The sequence below is a fragment of the Oculina patagonica genome, chromosome 4 (assembly GCF_052425735.1).
Source record: "Oculina patagonica isolate OP01 chromosome 4, crgOcupat, whole genome shotgun sequence".
Classification (NCBI taxonomy): Eukaryota; Metazoa; Cnidaria; class Anthozoa; order Scleractinia; family Oculinidae; genus Oculina; species Oculina patagonica.
The window spans coordinates 3,030,601-3,055,590 of record NC_135761.1 but is presented as its reverse complement, the minus strand read 5'-3'; the positions used below and the strand labels follow the sequence as shown (position 1 = coordinate 3,055,590).

The window sequence follows — 24,990 nt, the reverse complement described above, 5'->3', positions numbered from 1 at the left end:
CATAATGCACTGTATCAATATTGTTGTTGCTGTCCAAGATCATGGGGAAGATCAATCTTTTACCTTAAAAGAGTTCATAAAGTTCCCCTGCATCAGATTTGAAGATTTCCGTGGAATTTTGCACAAAATCAAGCTTGTAGTTTCTTGCCAATCAATTTCTAATAAAATTCGTTATTTACAGCATTGTTTGAACCACTTGATGGGGCTCGGCTCTATTTATTGTCTACCAACAAGCCGATTTTGCACAGCTAAGCACAAGCAAAAGCATACGAAGTAGCACAAGATGAACGAACACACTCACTTTTCTTATGCTGTCCTCACATGGCACAAGCATAAGCAGCGCAAGAAAAACAGAACTGTTTGTTCTTTTTGTGCTTATTTCTATGGCACAGGAAAAACGAATGTTCGTTGTTCTTCAGTTTATTCGCTTATGCGAGGTGTCTTACGCTAATTCTTGTGCTTATGTCAATTGAAAACTCGCCTTTAATTCTCTGCGCACGCTTTCCAATCAAGGTTTTGAGAAAGGGTAAAACATTCTAGAATTACGAGGATGCACTCACTGTTAAGCAAAATTACCTTTAAAAAACAAAAGAAAGGCATGAAATCATTCTTCAAGATGTAAATAAACCACAATCAATGGTTTTTAAGATATGTTCTGCCAAGTCGGGCCTACGTTTTCAAGTTTTAGGTCACTTCTTTCCTGCAAGTCTATACCCAAACCACGTTTCAACAATTTTCAGGACTTGTAAAGTACGTTTAAGCAAGGCCAGGCCACTTTCAGTGGATTTACAATTCATCTCAACACCCTCATGGTATTTTTAAATTGCACTAAGTCTTGGTGATACCTGCCCCTTTACCAGCGCATTCTATGCACAAGGTCAGGTAAATTAACGACATTAGATTTTCACTGCATTGAATCTCAGGCCACTTTCAAGCGAAAACGAACACGCATTATTATTTATTTTTTAAACATTTACAATGTTTGCTTAAGTTTATCTACAAAAGGTTCGTTACAGGTTAGAAGATTTCGAAAACCAATGAGTGATTCTTACCAGTTGAATACCATTGAAAAGGAAAAAAACCTAATCCTAGCTTAAAACCTAGAAGTACACATGCAACACGTTTGTCACATTTGAACCTATTTACTACTATACAGCAACTTATAACTTCGAAATAATTACAATTTTTTTTTCAATGTTCTTTCTATTTAGAGTGTTTGTTTATTGGGTGAATTCAAAATTGCAAACATTCAAACAATGACGTCACGGATGTTCCGCCTGGTTGCACATGACGTTAGTGGGAAGTTTGTTCCATTTAATGAGGCCATGTACATTTCTCTGGGTGCGATGGTGGAGCTTTGAAGCATTCATCAAGCTCTTCACATCCGGGTGGTGCCCAGTTCTACAAAAACAAAGTAGAAAGATACAGTGGAATCCCGATTCGCGAACCATAATTTTCCAAACCTCCCAAAAACTCGATAAAAAATCAGTTTCCCTTCCCTCAGTCGAAAACTGTGATTTTACCCCTCCCCCCCCCCCCCCGATTTCTCGAACTTTCCGATTTTTCGAAGCAATTTTCGTTTCATCTGGAGGTTCGAAAACTCGTGGTTCCACTGTGTGTCAAACACTCAGCTCTGTCAGTTGAAGGAATAAAAGTCCAACCCCCCGAAAAACACTTTTGTTAGGAAGCCAAATATTTTGTAGTTATAAATACGTGTTTTCATCAAAGGTTGTTTTGAAAGCCAAGATGAGCCCACACATGTGCCATACTTGATTCTTGGACGCTTCATCTTTTCATGTCCGAGAAATTTAGTGTTCAAAAACAGGTTTTGGCGGTTTCCTTGGCACTTAAACTGAGGTTATATCACTTGTCTCAACATTTGTGCCCCTGCCTTATGTGCCCAAGGGCACGAAGAGGACTGAGTGAGTGAGTTATGATCGATTGGTTGGCTATTCAACTGGGCAAGCTTTGGTTTTCTGTGTACTGCCCTGCGGTCAAACTGCCCACTGAGGCTCCATCTGAGGCTCAGTCTGCGAGACAACCTCGTTCCCAGGGTCTCTCTCCTTATTAAGACCCTGAGAACGAGGTTGTCTGCGAGTCTGCTGCAGCATAAACGGGGACTTACAACGTTTATAAACTTGTTATGAATGACCTTTCTCATTCGTGCCATTTACTAGATCACCATAAATTGTTTTTCGTCTTGCTGAATTTTGAAATATGATGAAGTTCTGGTGAGACTCGACAGCATTATTACATGACAAGACAGCCTTCCGTTACTGAAAAACAGAGAAGAACATATCAACTGCCAACTTACCATGACAGCTCTATCACACATGTTGAGCTGAGGTTCGCCTGGCACTAGACTTGATTTGTGATGTGAGACTAGTTTTGATATCATTTCCATTGCTTCTTTGTACTCTTGACTTGAGGACCTGTTGTTTGAAGAATTGTTGGACAGCATGTGAGCTCTAACCCCCCCCCCCCGGGGGGGCACTCAAAAAAGTTTTATACGGGGAGGCTCCGCCCCGAGCTCTGTCCCCTTACCCTTTTATATACCATTTTTGACAGAAATTGTACCCCTTTCATATACCTTTTACTGAAAAAGGGTACCCCTTTCATATACCTAAAAGACATGGCATAGACTTAAAACAGAACGTTTTCTTGTCATTTTCACGTAGCGCTTAATACATTAAAATAATACAGCCGTAAATTGCGTCTGTTCGAAATATCTTAATTAAAGGCCCTTTTAAATACCTAAATGACAGACTTCCATACCCTTTCGTATACCAAAACTTGTAAAATCCCTACCCTTTCATATACCTTAAGCCTGAAAAAGGTACCCCTTTCGGGCGAAGCCTCCCCGTATTGGCCATTATAGGGAGTACCCCCCCCCCGGGGCTCTAACGTTCTTCTGCATTAAGGCCGCACTGACCTCATACACTGCTACAGGCTACCTTCCGTAAAATTCCTTCAAAGGAACTATGTCACGGATTTTAGCCACATTTGGGTGAAATATTAAGTAAATCGTTTTATGCAGCAAATACAAAAGAAGTTAAAAAGTGAAGAACATGTAAATGGATGAGATACGAGTTTTGCTGGTTTGTTTGGCTGGTTTTAATTATAACACCCGGGAGACATATTTGTTTGTCATTTAGATACATAGAAGTAATTTTTCACTAACATTATGTTTGATGGCGAGTATTTGGCAAAACTTAAAAAAAATGGACTAAACTCAGCCGCGACACAGTCCCTTCGTCTTTTGTTCCTCATTTGAGGGTAAGACCCCACCCAGTCCTGCAAGGCCAAAAATCCTACCCCACCCACCCCACCCATCCACGCACACCTGAAAAGCAAGGCTCCTGTTGTATAGGCTATATATTATGGTATGGCCCCATAGCTAACCTAATGGGATATTTCTCGCCAGGGTCTCTTCCTAAGTGAAACAGAACAGGAGCTGTCGTGTAGTTCATCTGTTCATGAGTTGTAACACCAGTTACATTCTCACCAGGACAGAAATCGATTCCACTCTGAAAGACAAAAAACAAAACATCATAGTTTGACATCATACTGTCTGAAAATGGATACAGAACAATAACGTAGGATCTATTTCCTTGATGGTTCGTCTGTGGCAATTTATTCATATTCCCTGTTTTTAATTCCAGTCAGTCTCTATGATAAGAAACCAACTTTGTCTGATTCAGTTTGAGTTTTTTGAGCAGTGCTACTTTCTCTTACCTTCTGTTCGACTGATCTTTTTGAAGAGGGGTGGATATTCCTACAATTTCGTGTGAAATTGACAATTGTGGTGAATAGCGCGTGGTCTAAATTGGGGGTGAGCTAACGGCGATGAGGTACATAAAATGTCTGCTAAAGATGAAGTGTTCATTTTTCATGAATATGAGACCCAGAAAAAATCTGAGTCCCCAAAGAGATTTGACCCAGGACCTCCCAGACACCAAGCCGGCACTCTAGCCACTTAACTACAGAAGCTTACAGAGAGAATCTTGGTAAGCTAGGCCATTTACTAGGTTCATATGTGTGTGCTAGGATGAGCAATGTCAAAAGCATCATATCATCATCGGCATCCTCGTCTCGGAGAGGCGATGGTCAGCGCACATGTCGACAGGCTCTTAAGTGACTCAAAAGCGCGATTCTTGAGTGGGTAATAAATAATTAGAATTTGGCTAATAAGAATTGTGCCATAGTCTTCCTTATGTTGTGTGGCCCTCTGCATTTAAACGTCTCTAACAAATAATGAGATGGTAAATTTTAAATGTCTTACATGAAACTCAGCCCAGCTGTTTGACCAAGTCCAGTAATGAGCCTTGTACAATCCATATCTGATTGCCATCATCTCATTACCACGATAGAAAAACACAGGCCTGAGGAGAGTGAACACGATCCAGGTTTTTTTATATATAACCTTTTCACTACTATACCACCAGAAAATTCCTCAGATGAGACTGGCCACAGGTAACGGGGTATAGTTGAGCCCCTACCAAAGGACACACCTTAGATATTGTACTTACATATTTGAGTATGGCAACTACGTACAATGTAGACCTGCCTTTACTGGGAAATACAAAATTTTTATCAAGAGTACATTGTGGCTGCTTATGCCAAGGATAAATTACCTCTGTTGCTTCCAGGAAAGAAGACATGTCCTAAAGTAGAGATGTGACTACCGTAAAATTCCGGTTATAAGCCCCCCCGGTTATAAGCCCTTCTCTACCGGACGACAGTACTAAATAGGGCTAAATGTTGCTTTATTATGCGTTTTTAACGAAAAAAACGTTTTTCCATCAACACTCCCGTGGTTCGTTTCGAAACGTTTTTTTCATTCCGCTTATAAGCCCTCCCGGATATAAGCCCCTCCGCTTATAAGCCCACCGAAAACCCCTTACGAAGTTGTATAAGCCCAGGGCTTATAACCGGAATTCTACGGTATCTTACATGTACATGTTTAGGGAATAACACTAAGCAACATCGGGGAATCAATAACTGTTAACTTGAAGAAATCCTTTGTTAACAGTCCAACATTGTTAATTACTGACCTATCAGTAATATTCTGATAAAAAAGAACAGGACTGAGATCGATGCCATCAATCATTTTATCACCAGGTGGTTTAGCCCCTGTCAATGATAACGCTGTGGTAAACAAGTCCATATGTGTACCAAGCTGGTGACTCACCTAGAAACAACAAAAAATAACACAGCTGTGAACGAAAATAATCATCACATGAGGATTTTAAAATGTACAATACTGAACAACATCAATTGCATACGATTTCTAAGTTACATCATATGTCAATGCATCCCTGAAATAACGGTAGTTGTACTCAACACTGCATGCAACAATAATTGTAAAGCAGATTGACTGACTAGGATCAGGGCTGCTTGGGACACAAGCTGCGATTCTTGTGTGTGCAATGTCGCATGCAAGGTTGCACCATGCATTTAGGCATTTAGTGTTACGTTCAGCCAAATTATGTCACATGTTAAATTGTACAGAATTCCTTTGACTAAAACCCCCTTTTTAAAGAAAAACGAGATTAGCATCTGACTGGTTTTAAAAATTATTGGGTATTTGACAAAAATTCAGGGCAAAGTTTTTCCATAAGTTATTGATGGCAAAGTATTCCTACAACCAATGCCATGTTATCGATCCTTCCTCTCCGAAACCTTTGTACAATTTTTAGTATACATACCGTAGGTATGTGCCACAACAAGGAGTATGGCTTATTAAACTGATTTGGTCTGAACTGGGGTACAGATTTTGACCATTTTTGAATATTTACATAAACCAAAGCAGATCCTTGGTAGAATCTTGTCTGCAACACACATAGTACAGTGAAACCTCGATATAACGAAGGGCCAAGGGACTGGCAAAATTTGTTCACTATAAGGAGGTTTCATTATATCGAGATACTTTCCCATACATTTTACTATTACTGGGGCGAAGAATATCGTTCGTTATATCGAGGACTTCGCTATATAGAGGTTTGTTAAATCGAGGTTCCACTGTACAATTTTTGGTTCTGGTCTGGATTCGGTATAAAATATGGGAAGGGAAAATTGCCTTATTTTCTTGGGGTACCCCAGGAGAATTTCCCTTTGCAACTGTCACAGATAAAGCACTTGCCACTCCTCAAAATGTCATCACCCTGCCATATATGGGACAACACCAGACTGGTGCTATTACCTGGCCTGGCTTAATCCTTCCTGGCCACCATGCAATAGATGGTTCTCTCATTCCACCTTCAAATGTTGTCTCCTTGCCACAAAGAAAGGGACCATTGCTTCCACCTGAATGGCAAAAAATCAACAAAATCCTTTATACATGCGATAATCCTGCCTTATTCAACAAGATCCTTGCATGTGATAATCCTGCCTAAGAGTGGGGGACATTGGGATTTTCCGTTCTGCTCATTTCTTAGATGGGATCTTTCGGTTTTTGCACCAAAAAACTGCAGTTTTTCGGTTCTGGTGTCTTTTATGGTTTGCAGGTTTTACGTTAGCATTTGGTTTGCGTTTTTTGGCAAAAATAATAGCGGTTTTTCAGATTTGGTATTCAACGTGCTTTTGGATTTTCCCATTGGTTTTCTGGGTTCTCTACGGCAATTGTGACCTCAATTATTTAACCACATGTTAAGTCCCTGCTGCCATGAGAGGAATGCATGAGAAGTCTAAATATCATCTCTTTAGGAGGCTATATCTCAAATGCTTGTGCCGGGTTTTCGGTTTTGATCGAAATTTACTAAAGGTTTTGCAGTTTTGGATGATTTTTTGAGCGGTTTTAAGGTTTCTAATAGGCCCCAACACCCTTTCTAAGAATGTCTGTTTAGACTTCTTTGCCACTTCGTATACCATACCCAAACACTTAGTAACTACTTTTTTACTATAATATTACATCTAATACAATTAAAGGCTAAGCAGCCATAACTTGTTTTAACAGTAACAGCAAACCAACAGGAACGTTAGAAACAGGGAAGTTAAAAATAAAACCTGAGTAAAAATGTTCCATTACCTCTTGCCTTTGACACTAAGGCTGCTCCATTATCAGATGAAAAGAAAACAAATGTGTTGTTGGAAATGCCAAGATCTTTTAATTTCTGAAGAATCCTGCCGACACTGTTATCTAGCTCCCTTACAGCATCTCCATACTAATTAAGAACCAATGGCTACTAATTAAGAACCAAACTAGTGTAACCATGTAAAACTTGTTCATGACTTGACGAGGTTTTAAGGTTTCTAATAGGCCCCAACACCCTTTCTAAGAATGTCTGTTTAGACTTCTTTGCCACTTCGTATACCATACCCAAACACTTAGTAACTACTTTTTTACTATAATATTACATCTAATACAATTAAAGGCTAAGCAGCCATAACTTGTTTTAACAGTAACAGCAAACCAACAGGAACGTTAGAAACAGGGAAGTTAAAAATAAAACCTGAGTAAAAATGTTCCATTACCTCTTGCCTTTGACACTAAGGCTGCTCCATTATCAGATGAAAAGAAAACAAATGTGTTGTTGGAAATGCCAAGATCTTTTAATTTCTGAAGAATCCTGCCGACACTGTTATCTAGCTCCCTTACAGCATCTCCATACCTTTAAGAACAAAAATCAACATGAACCGCAACATGCTCCTGACAGGACCAGACCCACTGAGAAAGTTCTTTAAAATATTATAATAAAGTTTGCTGTCTGACTTTACATCTTTTAGATCTTGAATTTCATACTCTGTTTTACAGACACCAGCATTTAAACACACATTATATCAGACAGCAGTTTCAGCTCTTGAGAAAATGTACGAAACATTTCCTCTTCATCAATAAAATTCACAATTATCTTGATCATGAATTGTAAATTCAAGACATAAGGCATCTAAGCTCAGGGCTTAAAAAGCCCCAGTTGCTCAGGAATAAATAATTATCTTACAATATCCAGAGTTATGAGTTTCTAAAGAAAGTGCATGTTGTGCTGTGTCGTGCAGTGGGCATGCGAAAAACTTAGTTTATTATCAACTGAAAGTTTATAAAGGTAAATAAACCACAGACTGTCATTAGTGAAATTGAAAAAGCTGACATTTCAAGCATCATAACCCCTTGTTGGAGCCTAACAGTGGTATTGTTTTCCTTTATGAGTTTATGGAAAATAGTAGAATATTTATTATGAACATTATGTTTACTTACAGTCCTCTCTGGCTAGTACCCAGAAATCTTGATGAAGCATATACTGGTGCATGTGTGGAGTCTGGGGCCCAGTATAAGAAAAATGGCCTCTGCATTTTAGCTTGAGATTCAATAAAGTCTAGGGCTTCCTAAAATCAGAGCCAAACGTTTGGTACTTACTTAGTACTTAACAGCAAAAAGTTCACTTAGGGAGGTGTGGTGGCCTAATGGTGAGCATGCCAGACACTGGACTGAATGGTCCTGGATCAAGCCCTGGCTGGGGCACTATGTTGTGTTCTTGGGCAAGACACTTTACTCTCATAGTGCCTCTCTTCACCCTTGTATAAATCGATACCGGTAAATTTACTGCTGGGGTAACCCTGCGATGTACTAGCATACAGGGGAGTAGAAATACTCCTGGCAGCTTAATGCTACAAAACTGGGATAAGCTCCAGCTTGACGGGCCACTAAGCTCGGCAGCTGGGGTTTTACTACTTTGAAGATGGGTATGATTAGTACTGACACCAACTGTCCATCCTACCTAGAGAGGCATCTGTCATATTTTGTTACTGCTCACTGGATAAAAACATTCCAGAGCCCCTCCTCCCCACACTTCTGACAGTTTCCATTTGAACTGGTATGGTTCAGCATTCTTACCTCTGTATAAATTTGAGTCAAGTTGGATTCTCCAGTTTTACGACTGATGGCAAATTGTTGATAATATCTGAACAAAAGATAAATAATTAAAAGAAAATTAAGTTTTAGTAGTCAGTGCACAAAGAGAGGCGCGGTGGCCTAATGGTTAGCATGCTGGACTCTGGATCAAGCCGTCTGGGTTCGAGCACTGGCCGGGGTCATTGTGTTGTGTTCTTGGGCAAGACACTTAATTTACTCTCATTGTGCCTCTCTCCACCCAGGTGTATAAATGGGTACCGCAAACTAATTCTGAGGGGTAACCCAGCAAATTGGACTAGCATTCCATCCAGGGGGGAGTCAAAATACTCCTAGCCGCTTCATTCCACAGAAACCGGGATAAGCTCTAACCTGATGGGCCACTTAGCTCGAAAGTAGGCTTTACCTGCCCCTCAACTGGATGGGATGCCAGTCCATCAGAGTGTCATCTTGTTGTAACTGATGGGTACCAAACACGCCAAGGCACATTACCTGTAATGAACTAGCTAGCATCTCATCAGGGGGAGTTAACTTACAGATACCTTCTATTCATTATTTTATTAATAATGCTTTGAAAATTGTAGCTGATCTGGAAATTGCTTACTTTGTATTTAGAGGTAAATTAAAACTGAAGAATGATAGTCAAGATCAGATAATTGACTCTCACCTTCCAACCATTACGTCATCTTTGTACACAGGAATGTTTGGAGTTTTCACATTGTCGTACGGGCCAAAATGACAATTTGGAGCACCAAACCATTCATCAAATCCATGCTTCAGTGGCAAGAACTGTGGCTGATGGCCAAGATGCCTGGCAAGATCATGATAATGATCAGGAACTAGCAAATAGGATGTGATGAACTTCAACTTAAGGTGGCTGGTAACGGTTTCCAGCACTTTCCAGCTCTTATACTTTGACAGGTCATTACTACAAATCTTTATCAGTTGATGCTACAATAATGGTATGAAATTAATGCCCAATGATTGGTAAATATGTTGTGATTATTTTCATGACGTCAGTGGTTACTATAGCAACAGTATAACCTGTTAAAAACACCCTAAATTTTGGCTTTAAGTGCTTATAACTTCAAAACGAACTCGGTGACCCCCATTTTTTATAATTGAACATTGATCAGCATGTTAAGATACAACTTTTTGCAAAGTTAAAAAAATTTCTACGAAGCAGTTTCAGAGCCACCTTAAATATTTGAAAATTTAAGGTGGTTCTGAAACCGCTTCGTAGAATTTTTTAAAACTTTGCAAAAAGTTGTATCTTAACATGTTGATCAATGTTCAATAATAAAAAATGGGGGTCACCGAGTTCGTTTTTGAGTTATAAGCACTTAAAGACAAAATTAAAGGTGTTTTTAACAGGTTATACTGTTGCTATAGTAACCACTGACGTCATGAAAATAACCACAACATATTCACCAATCATTGGGCATTAATTCCATACCATTATTGTAGCATCAACTGATAAAGATTTGTAGTAATGACCTGTCAAAGTATAAGAGCTGGAAAATGCTGGAAACCGTTACCAGCCACCTTAACATCCTTGAATCTTAACTACACTTTCTCTAAATTGTCTGATCAATGCTTCTTTAATTTTTTCTTCACTTATTGTTGTTCAACAAGTAGTAGTGAAGTCTTCCTTGCAGCCATTTTAAGTGTCGTTATGCAATGCACACCAACTCACAAGCAACCACTTCTCTTAAAAGTTAGAAACCACATGGGAAACTCCAGAATTTCTCTCTCACAACCAAATTATAAAGGGTCCTGCTATAGGGGCTATGCCTCTATCAAAATAACAGTGATAAATAATTATCTTGATTTTGGGTGGTTGTCATGCCTACAGTGTCGTTCTTTCTGTACTTTTTAGCTTTATAGCTTTCTCGTCTGGCAGAATCACACCTTACCATTTACCCACTATTTTACTGTAGTATCCTTCAGATTTAAGTAGCTTTGGTAACAGCACCTCATTATCCTGAATTCCCCCAACAATAACTTGTGGTGTATAACCTACAGCCAAGACAAGTGTCATTAGTTACCATAAATTATCAATTTGGAAAAACATCCTTATCAGTATATACTGGTATAAATACATACAATGACATGTACAAAAGTTAAACATGTGTAACAGTGTCAAAATACCTTATTAAAGGAATATGAGGAAGCATTTTAACAATGCGAACAAAATTTATGCGTAATAAAATTAACGCGAATTTAAGAAAAAGTCTAGTTAAATGCTTATAGTAAACGTGTTTACATCAATAAAATTAACGCAAATTTTTGAAATTTGCGTTAATGACATGTATCATTAATTTCCTATAATACGGTAAATTAAGGCTGGATGCTAGTTCGATTCATCTCACCAAGGAGCAAATAAATATCTAAACTAGTATGATATGGCTACCTTATATGAACTGTAAAGTCCTTTTAAAAGTGATATATACAGGGCATGAACACATATTTATATACTCGCCATTTCTAGCATGAGCATTAGTTGTGTAAAATCCATTGCGAATTGGAAGGCGTCCAGTAAGCAATGCTGCACGTGCTGTTAGGATAAAATAATAAAATTACATTAAAAAATACATGCTTGAAACCCTAATAAATCTCTTTGACCCCCAAAGGAAAAATCAGCAGTTAGCATCTTTAACCCTTTTACCCCAAGTGTTCATTAAATTCATTTCTAGGTTTAAGGTTGCAATTGTAAGACATGCGGTCAGCAAAAACATTCAGAAAATCATTAGAGTTGCGTCTGTCTGAGTTGATGATGGACGTCTATGTTTCCTCAGTTCCTCTCCCACTTGAGATATGTCCAATATTTCACCGAAGACAGAGTCGTCAGTAGGATCCAGCACCTGCTGGAGCTCTGGCAGGTATTCTTGCGTTACCAAACACCAGCTAAACTACAAGCATGCATGCAGTGAAGTGTTTTCAGCTTCTTGCATTGCTCTTCTTCAGGTGGCACACAACAGCAGCCACCAGTACTTCAAATTGAAAGCCATGCAAAGATCACTGTTGTGTCTAGGGTTAAAATGCATTTGTTATTGCATAGAGCCCACTCCAGGTTAGGGAGGGCTCCATACAAAGAAAAGCCAGAGGAAAAGTTAGGCATTAACTAAGGTTTTGAAAGGTTTTCTTTTTCTGCTCTCCATTCTTCATGCTGCTCCCCAACAAATAAGTATTATTAGTTATAATTAATTTTTAAAAACACCTGATTATACATGAATCTTTGTACCCCCACTCCCCTTCCCTGGGGTGGGGACGCCTAGTATATGAAAGGGACAGGGATGCTATTTGTCTCTTTTGGGGTGTAAATTATGGATTTTGGTCTCACTTGCTGTGTTCAGGACAGAATGCAAACATTTTAAGACTTCAAAGTGCTGTTAAGGGTGGAGTGTAAAGAAATACAAATTATGCTGTCATACTATATTGGTGTTTTAGACTTATCAGGCATTGGCATTTTTTAGGAGTCAACTTGAGCCAAGAACAGATTGGTCTCCAATCAGGGGTTCAATTCAAATTTTCCAACAAGCGTTCCTGTCCCTGTCTTATAGGAGTCCCCCCTCCCTGGGTGTAGAGCAAAGCCACCATGTATGGAAATTTATTAGTGGAGCAGACAACCTTTGAGTGGGGAAAAAAGTGAGAATATGAGTCATTTAACTGATCACTCACATGGAGAACACAGTGGATTGGCGCAATAGAAATCAGGAAAGAGCATCCCTTCTGTTGCCATATTGTCCAGGTTAGGCGTCTCCTTTGCTGGGTGACCAAACACACCCAAGTCACCCCAGCCCATCTATTAAAAAGGACAAAAAAAGGAGACAACAACAAGTCAGTATTTCTTGAAAGACTGCTTGCTTGACTATCTGAAAGATGTTTTCTTTAAGGCAGCTACAGGAAGATTTGACTGATCTGGGACCAGGACATGTTATTGGTCTAAAAGTTATAGACTTGTAGTTGACATGTATGGTACAAGTTGCATATTCCACTGCTATTTCCTGGTAAAGCTAATATCGTAAAAGTCATCACAACTTTTCATTACAGTAAACACCCGCGAGTAAGAACCTAGTGGTTTAAGAACCTGCTGGCAGAAATTTGCCATTTTAATACCCCAAAATATAAGAACCTGTTGAGCCAAGCAAATTTCAGCAGGTTCTTATATGTGGTTTATAGAAAATTTTTATGAACATTTTTAACAGAACATCCCAAACTGTATTTACAAATAAAGAAAAGACAGATTCACATAGACTGTAATTGTCTTCTTTGGACCTTGCATGAGGCTTGAAGCAATACAGTTATGAATAAATGCTGTATAATGAAGGACCAAACCCATTTTTTTTTTCTCGTACATCAAAAACTATGGCTCCTCCTTAGAAATTAAGAACCTTATTAAGAACCTACTTAGCCTAAATTACCAATAACTACCCCAAATACAAGAACCTATTTTGCCAAACTTAGAAAATTGTAGGTTCTTACACGCGGGTGTTTACTGTAGCTCATCTAACAACCTGCAGGAACTAAAAACTGAATATTTGTATAAAAAGGCAAAAATATTGCAACAAATCAAACTTAATCAGCTTATTGTGCTAACTTGCCAAATGCTATGACCTGGCCTAATGGGAGATCTACATCAAAACAGGGAGTCCCCTGGGGTCCCCTGTTGGGACAGGGTGACTTGACAGCTGGTCTGCATAACACCTAACACTTCTTAGCCTGTAAACACATACATATTTCCGTCTGTTGCTTCTCTCCATGGCAAATTAACTTTTCCATGAAGAGAAGCGACAAATGGAAATACATCAGCACTCGCAGGCAAAGCACTCCTTTCCTTATACAACTCAAACCAACCCTCCCCAGGGCTGTACATAGCAGGGGTGGGGAGGGAAAGGGGGGAAAGTTGCCCCACCAGGGAAGGAGGGAAATGTTGTGGCTGATGCAAATTAGAAAACTAAAGAAAATACTAAACTAAAAAATTGAAGAAACTAAAGGTGTGCGGAGTTTGCCCCCGTAAACAAAAAATCTTAGGTACGTCCCTGCCCTGGCCTCCCCCCCCCCCCCACCTGTCAAATTGTCATTGACCCTGTTTTAAAATAACGCCGTAGAGAAATGAAGTATAGCTGAAACACTACAAATCTAAAAATCATGAAGCCTTTCTAAAGGATTCAAACGGATTTAAAGTAAACAACGTTAAAAGGCTAGGAACCAACAGATATTTGAGGATTTGCCGCAACTCACATCGTCCATCAACATAATAACAACATTTGGCTTTTCACTCCTCTCAGAGGCTTTTGCTGCTGCTGCTAGCCAGAACAAACAAGACGCACTCCAAATCTTTAGAACTGCAAGCTTCATTCTTTAGCTTTCGCTGTTTTGGTAAGTTTTATAAACCTTCTGACAGAGCAAGAAGGTTTTTGTTTTGGAGTCGCGAGAATATCACGTGCTCTTTCATCCAAGGATTGAGCCCTCCGTCTTGCTTGTCAGCGATAAACTTCTTCAAACCAAGATGGCGGTCTGTGTAGCCGTGATAGGGAAAGAGGTAAATACTTATGTCTTTTAGTATATCTTTTCCTTGGCTTTTTGACAATCGTTCTCCCGTTTGATGAAATCCTGATCGTTTTTCAGAATTTCCCGTTGTTTCTTCGGACAGTTTCTCCGGAAGAAGAGCTAAAATTTCACTACACAGTTCATACTTCACTGGATGTTGTTGAAGAAAAGGGTGAATAGTTTTGATTCTTGTCATAGTGTCAGACAACATAGAATACATAAAATTATATAAAATATTTCTGGTTTTTGGTACCCAATTATTTCCAATTCGGAGACGGAGAGGCTGCAAGGGCCTTGCAAGGTTCCATCCTTTGCTGTAGGACAGTGCTTGGGACTGATTCTAGACTCCCCTCCCCCCCCCCCCCTGACCCCCATCACTAGAAAAAACGTCGTGCACAATTTCAAGACAAGCTATGCCCCATATAGCTTTCTTGATCTATTCGGTCATAAAATGTTTATTAATTTATTTATTGATTTAATGGGATCTAAAATGGGGTACAAAATTGGGCATAATAATTATTGTTACATTGTCTAAGTCCGCTCATGAAACAAATGATTATTTAAAATATTAACGCCATAGTCAAACTGATAGAAATCAGAATTATTCTGATTCTTAAAATATATTTTAATTTATTATTTTGTTAATTTTCCAGTGTCATCACTAACTAAGAGTTCAAATGATCCTCGTGAGCTATACCTTGGTTTGTTATATCCCACAGAAGACTATAAGGTGTATCCTTTTTGACCGGCATCCTGATTACATTGAGTACCAACTGAGCAGAACAGGGGGCTGATTATGATTCTGAGTAGGAGGGCAAGATCATAGTGCAACTGAGAAAGATAGTGACTTATGTATGTTCTTTATAAGAGATTTCAAAGGAGCCAGGCAAAGTTATTTTCACAAGTAGTAATTTTGCCCCCAAGTAGTTAGGCTATGAGCTCAAAGGAACAAGATCCCTGGTATTGATTTGTCTAATAACCCTCTGGCCCGGGTGTGGGGGGGGAGGGGGACCCTGTATATTTTTAGGTGGGGGTGTGCCACTGGGACTCTGAAACCCTTACCCTATACCAGACCATCTTCAGCTGGTTTTGCAACCCTATACTAGACTAGATACCGGAAATCTCTACCCTATCCCAGACTTGCTTCTTTTTAGAACTGCATCATTATAAGTGTTTTTAATCGAAAACCATCTGTCAACAACATTGTCACAATGATTTTATTCACCTGTAAGGAAGCTTCCTTCTCTTTCGAGTTTCTATTCCTATTCTGGACTTAATTCTTCATACCCACTGATCAGTTTCTCAGCACATGATACCCTATTCTAGACCAAAAACTCTCTGATTTCCATACCCTATCCCAGACTAAACTCCTTAAAAACCATACCCTTCACAGCGGCACATATGTATATAGCTCATATATGGGAGTGCCCCCCCCCGGCACTCTGGAGACTATTCGCACCTGTACTCTACAAGCAGTGTGTTTTAGTTGGAACTTTCCTTGCTCTTTATCACACAAAAATGATGAATGACAACACATCAGCAGTGTTGACTTTCAGCAGAGTCAATTGCATCTAGCTGATTAATTGGGCACATATGTAGCAGAGTAATAATAATACTTAATATTAATAATAATAATAATAATAATAATAATAATAATAATACTTTATTTATATAGCGCTATTTCTAGTAAGACTAATGTTTACTACTAAAATTATTGCCATTCCTGTCTAACAACTGTATTGATAATAATAAATTACTTTAATCATGCTTACACAAACAACTTAGGGTCTACAAAGATCTTTGACTGAATTTGAAAGATATGGTTATGTTACAAACTCTAAAATCAAGTTTGTTGTTGTGGTTGAATCAGCCAACACTGCCTTAAGAGATAATGAGATAAGAACGGTAAGTCACTTTGCCTGTTGTAAGTTTATAACATTCTAGGTGCATTAATTAGTAAATTCTATTTTGGCAGCGACTTTGTTAACTTGCATAGTAGCCTGCATGCAGCTGTCTCCCCTAAAGCAACATTTCTTTTCTCTTGTGGAAAAGGGACATCTCCTACGTGGTTTTCCCTTTTCTGCACGAGGAAATAGGACATGGCTTCGCACAGGCTACACAGCTGCTTGTTTTTTTTAGTTTACTCACAGGAAAACGAAGAGACTCATTATCACAAGAATTAGAATTTTGCTTGACATTTGTTGTTTGTTATTATAACAATTTCTTTTTAATATTTGAAAACTTTTGCTAGATGTTTCGAAGACTTCATGTAGCATACACAGACATGTTCTGTAACCCTTTCTACAACCCTGGTGAAAATATAACATCAAGGTAAGTTCAACTGGCCAGTTTACTATTGCAAGATTTAGTTTCCCAGAAGCTAAAGCTAAACCAACAGACATTTTTTTAACTGGTCCACACATTTCACAATGTGTATTCCAGAAAATATCCATACTTCCCTCACAGAAGGAATTGGAAACTCCTGGAGGGGGGAGGGGTTCTCAAAGACCAGCAAATTTAAAGAAATTTGTAATTTCCAGTGGGGTCAGGGGTCTTATAAAAATCCCTTGGGGAGGTACTGTATGGATATTTTAATGAAACCACAGGCGGCCCAAGTTCACTGCGTGAATTAATTATTTATAAAGTGTAAGCGAACGTGACTCTTGGCTTCAAGCAGTGTTGTGTTACAAAGGTGCGATTTATAAGGGTTTGTATGGGAACTTAGCGATTTTGATTCAAAAGGTTTTAAAGCGTTTTCGGCAAGTTGCGCTGGCTGGTGGTGTTCCACTAAGAAACACCACCAGCCAGCGCAACTCGCCGAAAACGCTTTAAAACAACCTGAGACGCAGGCAGACAACAAAGAACACAACATGGAAACAAGGTAAGTCGAGATTATTCGTAAAATATTTAATTTTATACCTTTTGAATCAAAATCGCTAAGTTCCCATACAAACCCTTATAAATCGCATCTTTGTAACACAACACCGCACGAAGCCAAGAGTCATGTTCACTTACACTTTATAAATAATTAATTCACACAGTGAACTTGGGCCGTCTGTGATGGAACTACACAGTAATCTAATGCAGTAAACCATGTCTTTTTTCCTCTTAGGAAGTTTGAAGAGACAGTTTTAAAAATGATGAAACAAGATTAATATTATTGGCAACAGTGCTGTTACTCCCGACCTTCCATATGCATGGATTATGCATCTGTATTGGTGTGCTAAGTGTTGATTTGGTTAATACACCACAGATCATCACAGGCAAGCCAACCTCACCTCTGAGAATTGCAAGTTATACATTGTTGGAAACCTTGTCTTAACTGAAAGGATTCCTCAATTCTAATAATTAGATAATAATTATTATTTTGAAAAAGCATGCCAGAAAAAAATACCAAGTATTTCTAATGTTGCCTGCTGGAACTCATTTTAAGCATTTTTGAAGTCAAATGCTTCTTTAGGCGACTGTTGCATGTTAATTTTATAATGAATGTGGCGACCTTTAATCCAAAACTTAGTTACATAATTATAAATTATTTTGATATAAATTTAAGAACAAGACAAGGCCTGGGAACTAAGCAATTATAGTGGTTTACGGAAGAGGGAGAAACAGCCAAAAAATAAGGATGAAATGGCTGAAGAAAGAATTTTAAAGAAAAATGGCTGAAAAAGTGGGTGGGTTATGTTCACAGAGAGAATCTGAAAATTGTTTGGGACTGATTACTTACAGTGTATATGTTTTGAGGTGGAGGGAAGGGGTCACTTCAAAACTGTATTAGGTAGATATATTTTTAACTCAAACCAAGGTGGTCATTTATGTAAACTAGCCAGTTCTGAGACAAAAAGTGCTTAAAATGAAGTGATACAAAATATCTTGCTTAAATATTTTATATTTCCAATCTATGAACAAGCTCCTCTTTTGGGGAAAAGGGTGAAAGGCATGGTACACTAACCAAACAACAATTTACAATACCACCCTTTTCCGCAGTGCAAAGCCTGTTCACAGGTTAGAGCAAAACGAACGCAAGGTTAACACACTTGAAAAAGTAAGGAGGGGGGAAAGGCAAAGGCAATGCAGAGAGCCCAGAGGAAACCTTTCCTGCCTTGTTTGGCAGAGACACAACTAGATTTTGTTTCACGAGTTTGGTAGACCTTGATGTTACTGGGTTTGATAGTTTTGCACAATCAGATTTTTCCAGATCTCCCTTATATAGAATAGCTGTTTAGCTATTCTATTCTATTTGGAGGAAGGGGGCATGAAAAATATTGAAAAAATTGTTTACAGGGCCTAGAAAGACAAAATAAATTGTTTGCCAACACGAAATGTATAACAAAAAATAGTTTGAATTTCGGGAAAAAATTGTTTGCAAAGTGCACTAACTAAAATAAAATTGCAGAGGAACATTACCCCCCTCCAAGAAAAATAATGGTCCGTCCCTGACTAGCTGTTGAAAATAGTGTAAGAAGAGAGACGAGATCTCATAACATTGAATGATGTAAATATATCAGTGGTAACAAAATAAAGACTTGAACAACAGTTCTTCATATTTAAGCTTGGTGTCAGTCTTTTCAAGGGTGACTATTTTATGTGAACACACTATGCAAGGGTCAAAGTGGAACGGGCATAGACCAAACTGACTAATTTTGCTGCCCTTTGCCCTTGACTCACTTCCATCCAAAAAGAACAACAGCATAAACACAGAAAGTACATTTTTACAAAATTTTATTGTTGTTTTGTTTTCAAAGTTGGATACTAAAAGGGAATGCATTATATACAAATCTCAACAAAGCCATACAAGTGTCTGTCTTTTTTTCTCTCTCTCTCAAGACTCAACCTCTCAGCATTCCACTTGCACTATTCTTTTCTTTATTTACTTCTGTAACTGCCCACAATATATTTTTTTCTTGTTTTAATGTTTTTTCTTTCCTTTCTTTCTTATTTCTTCTTTTTTTTTCTTTTTACATCTTTTTTTTTCTTCACTGTCAGTCCCTTTAGTGTAAGCTTGTCCATGTCACTATACCTACTCTGGTATAAATCCACAATGAAAGTGGCGGAGCAAGGCTGTCAAATGAAAACCCAATAGCTTCACGGTGCGGTCCCTTGAGAATTGCCAAGAAACCTGTGAAGACAAAAATAACTGAACTTTGTTAAAAATATGCCAAGGATAGAAATGCTAAGAATTTGAAAAAGCAAAAACTAATTTGTTGCTAATTTGTGGCGAATGATGATCTCTTCTACCAGTCGTCAATACGGAGAATACCAGTATGCCCTTCCACGGCCCCTGTAAAACAAAACAAATCATGTGAGAAAATCAATAGTTATGGTTATGTTGCAGTACTCTGTGACTAGGTAATGTTTTCAGCAGCTTGTCTTGCAGTTTTGTTGTTGCACACACATTGCAAAGAAATGATGTCACATCAAGTTAGCTTTAACTGTACTTAAAGGAGCTACGTCACGGACAATGCATCTTGAAAAAATTGGCAAGTCTTTTTAAGTTTGTCAATCGTAATCTGTCTTAATCTTGGTCAGTCGAAACCATCCATGTTTATTTTCAGCCTTTTGTTTCTCCATAGCTGTTTTTTGACAGAATAAAACTATTATTTTGAGGTTTTCTTTAATTTGAAAGAAATCAGAAAATGACTTAAAATACCAGGACATAACTCCTTTAACTTTCAATCTTTTCATGTACCTGTAGATGTGTATGACCTAGGAAAACTTGTTTTTATACTTTTATCTTTAAAACTATACAAAAATGTGCAAGACCACACAACTTTGCAACAATACAACTCCTGCTAAGCAGTTCTGACCTGAACATTGCTCTACCACGTGGTCTGGGCATGTAACCAGCATAAGGGTTGTAGAAACCGCCTCTAAAGCCACGACCTCTTCCTCTTCCTCTGTTTGTTGTACTGATACCTGGTCGATTTGTTCTTTTAGGGTTGACCTGAAATCAGATAAACAGTAAGACTAAAGAAGCCCTTCATATACAACCCAGCGTATGCAATCGAACGTTCAGTCATCCAGGGATCCATATTCGCAGTCGTCCGGTCGTCCGAGACGACTAAAACATCGTATGGACGACCAAATGATTACATAAACTCGTCCGCTGGACGACTTAAGTTTGACTTAATGAAAAAAAACAACAACAATTATTTAGTTTTCTTATGAGTTACTTGCGTTCTGACCACTTGTTGTCCATTCATAACTTTTAGAAAACAGAGAATAATTTGCAACTTTCTGTCGCGATAAAATCATAATTTTGGCCGCCATCTTGGCTGATGCGGTATTTTCCATGTATGAAATCATTGAAGGCTCAATTTTCAAGCTGTCAACCGCTGATATTTTGTACTGCAGCTGCATCCGCGAAAACATGAGGCGATCTCAACAGCTGATGTTTTAATCAAAATTTGCCGTTACCTTGGTGTGTTGCCAGCAAAGAAAAAAAAGTAATGTTAACACTTTAGAAAAACAAACCAAATATGAATAAGAAGAGCAAAAGCGTTCTTTTCTTCCATTGTGGCAGTCGAAGAGGCCTTGGCTTTCATTTGTGCTTGCTTCATACGCTTTCACCGACTCCACATCACTGCTTGGGGGCGCGATGTTTTGTGAAATTTGTTAAGTCGGCAGCCAAGGCAGACAAGTAAGGAGTCTCATTAACAAATACATGTACTTGTCAATCAAACTTTATTATAACAGATTCGTTGTCTTGTAGATTCCATGTACCGGTATACACAGTGTTACATACGGTACATGTGATAAAAATAAAAAAGTCAACTTTTCATTTACTTGTTGTATTGCTCGCCATTCTTCACTTTTGAACGGGCAAGTAAAATTTTGCCAGGGCAAGTATGTCATCTTGCATACTTGCCCTGCTGACGACTTGGAGAAAAAATGAATATGGATCCCTGGTCATCGAACCCAATCAATCACCAATTATTTGACTGAGTTCAGTAATCGAACATAATCGAACTCACAATAAAATTTGGTAAATCGGACAAAATCGAACATTTGATTACCGAACAGTCGACAATTGTACTCAATCAATTGTTTGATTACTGAACAGTCAACAATCGTATTCAATCGAACTTTTGATTAACGAATTCCAGGTTGTTTATATTGCAGACATTTTGTACGGAGAAACGTCCCCCAGATTAGTCCTGCGTGATTTACCGGGGTACTTATCAAGAGATGGATTCCTAACAATCCAATCGAATTGAGTTCAATTGTGTTCGAATGGGTTTAATTGGTTCAAAAATCGAACTTACAGCAAAATAAGTGTTTGATTACCGAACCCAATCGAACGATTGGTGTTCAATTGGTTTCAATTGATTTTTGGTTTGCTTTTGTTCAATTGAATATGCCGGGTATAAATGTAAATCTCACCAAAATCATTGTACTCTTCTACACTTGAGTGTAACCTAATAAATTAGAGTGTCTACTGGATGGTGTACCTTTATCTGTCTTCCTTTGAACAACGAATCATCCATAGTGACAGCAGTGTCAACACTTTCCTTGTCAGTAAACTCTATATATGCAAACCTAGGGGCAAATGATATCCACATGAGTATTTGTATTCATTGCAATCATGATGCACTAGTACAGAAAGCATCACAAACCCTTTAGGATGTCCAGTGAATTTGTCGCAAAGAATCGTGACTCTGTTGACAGAGCCACAACCATGAAAGTGCTGCTCTAATTCCTCTGCTGTTGCAGAATAATCAACCTGAGAAAATAACAATTATGTGCATGGTAACTAATAAGTTCAGGTTAGAGAATTACATTTTGTATTACTTTGTACATGCATGTTATTGGAAAGATGTTTGTTAGTTGGTGACACAAACTACTTGGAAAAAGATAATTTTCCCAACAGAAGTCCAACCTGCGAGCTTCTGCTCACCAATCATGCTGGTTGTTTAAAGATCTGGACGGTGTATCTGCTCTTTGGGTGTAACATATGGGAGTATATTGTATTGTTTGCTTCCAATATTCAACATATAAAACTGAAATTCCTAAGCATAGACCATAAAAATGATAAAAAAGTTAAGACGGATTCCGCTGAAAGTTCGAGCAATGAGTGCGAAAATTAAGTACCAAAAATCTACTCATAGCACGGCAACATTTTGTACACTATTTAAAAGATCTTATCGAAATTCATTTGTCTTAGTGACCCCGCAATTAAATTCTAAAGCATTCTCGAGAAAATTAAAGTCAAACCTCGTAAAAATGTTTCAAACGCGCGCCTTGTTGTTTTGAACTGGCGCAAAACGTCCGTTTTAACTGAAATATAGACAACTTCAAATCCATTTTTCTCTCGCGGGGTCAGCTTGAGCTCTTAATTTTTGGTAGGTTTTTGTTGGCTGTACTTAAACTGTTGCCATGCTTAGAGGTCTTTTTGGTAACCTTATTTTTGCCTGTATTGCTCGAAAGTTGCGCGGAAACCATCTTAATCATCTTTTCATTTTCCAACAGGTTTATAGTTTTACTTACATTGCCGACGTAAACTGATCGCGCATCTATTTCACCTTTTTCTTCAAGAGTTTTAGGAACTGGAAAAAAATCATTGTTTAAGTTTTCAAATAATGACAATCAATTGCACTACATAATGTTATATTCTAAGCAACTCTCTATAATAAAGTTAAGAGTACATTGTTTTAGAAGGACTCACAGCTAAAGTTTATATTGTACTCGTGGTCTAAGAAGAGGAACACACAAAAGAAGTCAAAATCCTCATGACTAACTTACTACAAAATAACAAAATGCAACATTTTACATGTTAGCATTCCTGAAATAAACTATGTCTTTTTGTTGTTTTGTAATCCCTTATCAGGCATTCTCCTTGAAATCACTGCCATGTCGTGTTTAGAATGATAGTAAATAGGTTTTGTACTAAAGTTAATTGACTGAGTCTTTAAATGAGGCAAATTACATAAATATTAGTGACTAGCACTGTCTGCTGCCACAGTGTATATTGCCAGTGCTGAACATATTCCTCACAAATTCAAATAACATTGCCAGTGCTGAACTTTGATTTTCCATGATGAAAATTAGCAAAAGCAATCTTTATATTCTTTTGGGCACAAAAAGTCTGATGTTAGAACTGGATATAAAATAAAATCAACTTTGAATTTCTCTACAGTAAATAAGGGCCGAATCGCACTAGCGGACAAGTTTTAAATGTCATAACATTTTTTACAAAAAAAAATTGTCGCGACAAGTCAGAGACATTTTGAAGAAAACAAAAGGTGTAATTATTAGTACAATAGCTCTGCACGTGCTTCTGCCATCCCTGTACATTTCTCAGCACGGCCGTCTTGGGCAAACATCAAATATGCAGTACAACGCGGTAAAAAAATCTAAAACAATTGGCATTTAAAGTACGCGTTCTCATGCAGTAGAATAATGAGTCGTCTCAAGAGAACTTTTTCTTTTGTCATTCTAACATTTGGCCGAAACACTTCACTTATAAATATGCTTTGCCTCTCACGAAAAGATTTTGCGGCTGGATTACGATAGTGAGAGCCACATCACGGTGCATACTATCCCAACAACTTTTGAGTGCGTGTTGTTTTTCGGTGCAATTTGGGCCAAACACAATAGCCAATCAACAACGTATTGTTATCTAGCATTACGAGGGGCATGGGAATGCGACTTGTCATGAAAAGTCCTGCCTTGAGGCAGGACTTCGGCCCCTTTGATGATTTGTCCGTTTTGACAAAATTTGCCCTTGTCCAACAAGTCGTTCGCACTTGTTTTTGCAATTGTTTGACAACATCTATCGCGCGTGCAACGCGGACCAATCATAAGACAACTGCTTCTTTGTTTTCCTGAAATGTTGGACAAGTTCTAGGTCTCAAAAAACGCACTCGCACTTGTTTTCTGTAACAAGTGACACGTTAATGATGAAATCAATCAATTGTTACAAAATTTGTCCGCTAGTGCGATTCGGCCCTAAGTGCAGTTGTTTAATCTTATTCTTACATGTTGCTTGAGCCGCTGTGGGACTCATGATGGATTCTTCAACTTGTTTCTGCATTTCTTTTAACTTTTCTGCCTCTTCCTCCATTTCTTTAACTCTCGCTTTAATGGCTTCAAGTTCCTTCAACATACCACCATAGAATGCACGTGAAATATTACTTGCATAGCTTTGCTGACTAACACATCTTGAATGAAAACAAAACTATCGTGCAACAACGTATAATTTTAAACCTCGAGCCCAAAGGAAACAAAATTTAAATGCAGGCTGAGGCTTAGAACATGAAATGTATGGTTACCGGATCTTCCAAGGAGTCATCTACAGCTGGATCCACACCAGAAATATCGCCTAAAACCGTCTCGTCATCCTTCGTCGTGTGCAGTGCTGCGTCTAGCAAACTATCTTGAGCGCTTTCGTCTAAATCGGCCATTTCTTTAAAAAGAATACCTAGCTAAAGAACTGCAAAAATGCTATTAAAACTAATATATAGCGTTTTGAATAGCAAAGATCGTAATAAAAACTCGATGGAAGCAGATTGCGTAGACTTCGTGGTATCTTCGCTTTCGCTTCCTAAATTTCAAGATGGCGACCGACGCATGGACACGTGACCTGAAGTCGA

At 38.3% G+C, this 24,990-nt stretch overlaps 4 protein-coding genes across 5 annotated transcripts in view; 1 reads left to right on the top strand and 3 right to left on the bottom strand.

Moving 5' to 3' along the window:
- Positions 1–1,304: 1,304 nt before the first annotated feature.
- LOC144651349 (N-acetylgalactosamine-6-sulfatase-like) lies at positions 1,305–14,295 on the bottom strand. Its single transcript, XM_078511295.1, has 14 exons — positions 14,090–14,295; positions 12,527–12,650; positions 11,328–11,402; positions 10,762–10,864; positions 9,513–9,656; positions 8,831–8,897; positions 8,195–8,322; positions 7,474–7,610; positions 6,203–6,306; positions 5,055–5,191; positions 4,283–4,382; positions 3,403–3,527; positions 2,315–2,432; positions 1,305–1,401 (listed from the first exon to the last, which is right to left on the bottom strand). The coding sequence occupies exons 1-14, from the start codon at positions 14,204–14,206 to the stop codon at positions 1,315–1,317; spliced, it is 1,566 nt and encodes a 521-aa protein (XP_078367421.1). The 5' UTR covers positions 14,207–14,295; the 3' UTR covers positions 1,305–1,314.
- LOC144651269 (leucine-rich repeat-containing protein 69-like) overlaps positions 9,715–24,990 on the bottom strand; it is a 204,359-nt gene continuing 189,083 nt past the window's right edge. The window contains exon 10 of the mRNA XM_078511205.1: positions 9,715–9,942. The gene's annotated coding sequence lies outside the window, so the exon portion shown is untranslated. The remainder of the gene's footprint in view (positions 9,943–24,990) is intronic.
- On the top strand, positions 14,323–18,934 carry LOC144651331 (trafficking protein particle complex subunit 2-like protein). Of its 2 annotated transcripts, XR_013570283.1 has the most exons (7): positions 14,323–14,390; positions 14,477–14,570; positions 15,052–15,130; positions 16,216–16,303; positions 16,650–16,729; positions 17,511–17,623; positions 17,654–18,934. XR_013570283.1 is itself a non-coding variant. In XM_078511281.1 (6 exons), exons 1-6 carry the CDS (start codon positions 14,358–14,360, stop codon positions 17,551–17,553), a joined length of 417 nt encoding a protein of 138 aa, XP_078367407.1. In that variant the 5' UTR covers positions 14,346–14,357; the 3' UTR covers positions 17,554–18,934. The 2 variants fall into 2 exon arrangements, 1 of the variants encoding a protein (XP_078367407.1); XM_078511281.1 differs by having other exon boundaries at positions 14,346–14,390; positions 17,511–18,934.
- LOC144651313 (polyadenylate-binding protein 2-B-like) lies at positions 19,108–24,976 on the bottom strand. Its single transcript, XM_078511258.1, has 7 exons — positions 24,670–24,976; positions 24,377–24,494; positions 22,886–22,944; positions 22,015–22,121; positions 21,850–21,937; positions 20,206–20,342; positions 19,108–19,679 (listed from the first exon to the last, which is right to left on the bottom strand). The coding sequence occupies exons 1-7, from the start codon at positions 24,799–24,801 to the stop codon at positions 19,643–19,645; spliced, it is 678 nt and encodes a 225-aa protein (XP_078367384.1). The 5' UTR covers positions 24,802–24,976; the 3' UTR covers positions 19,108–19,642.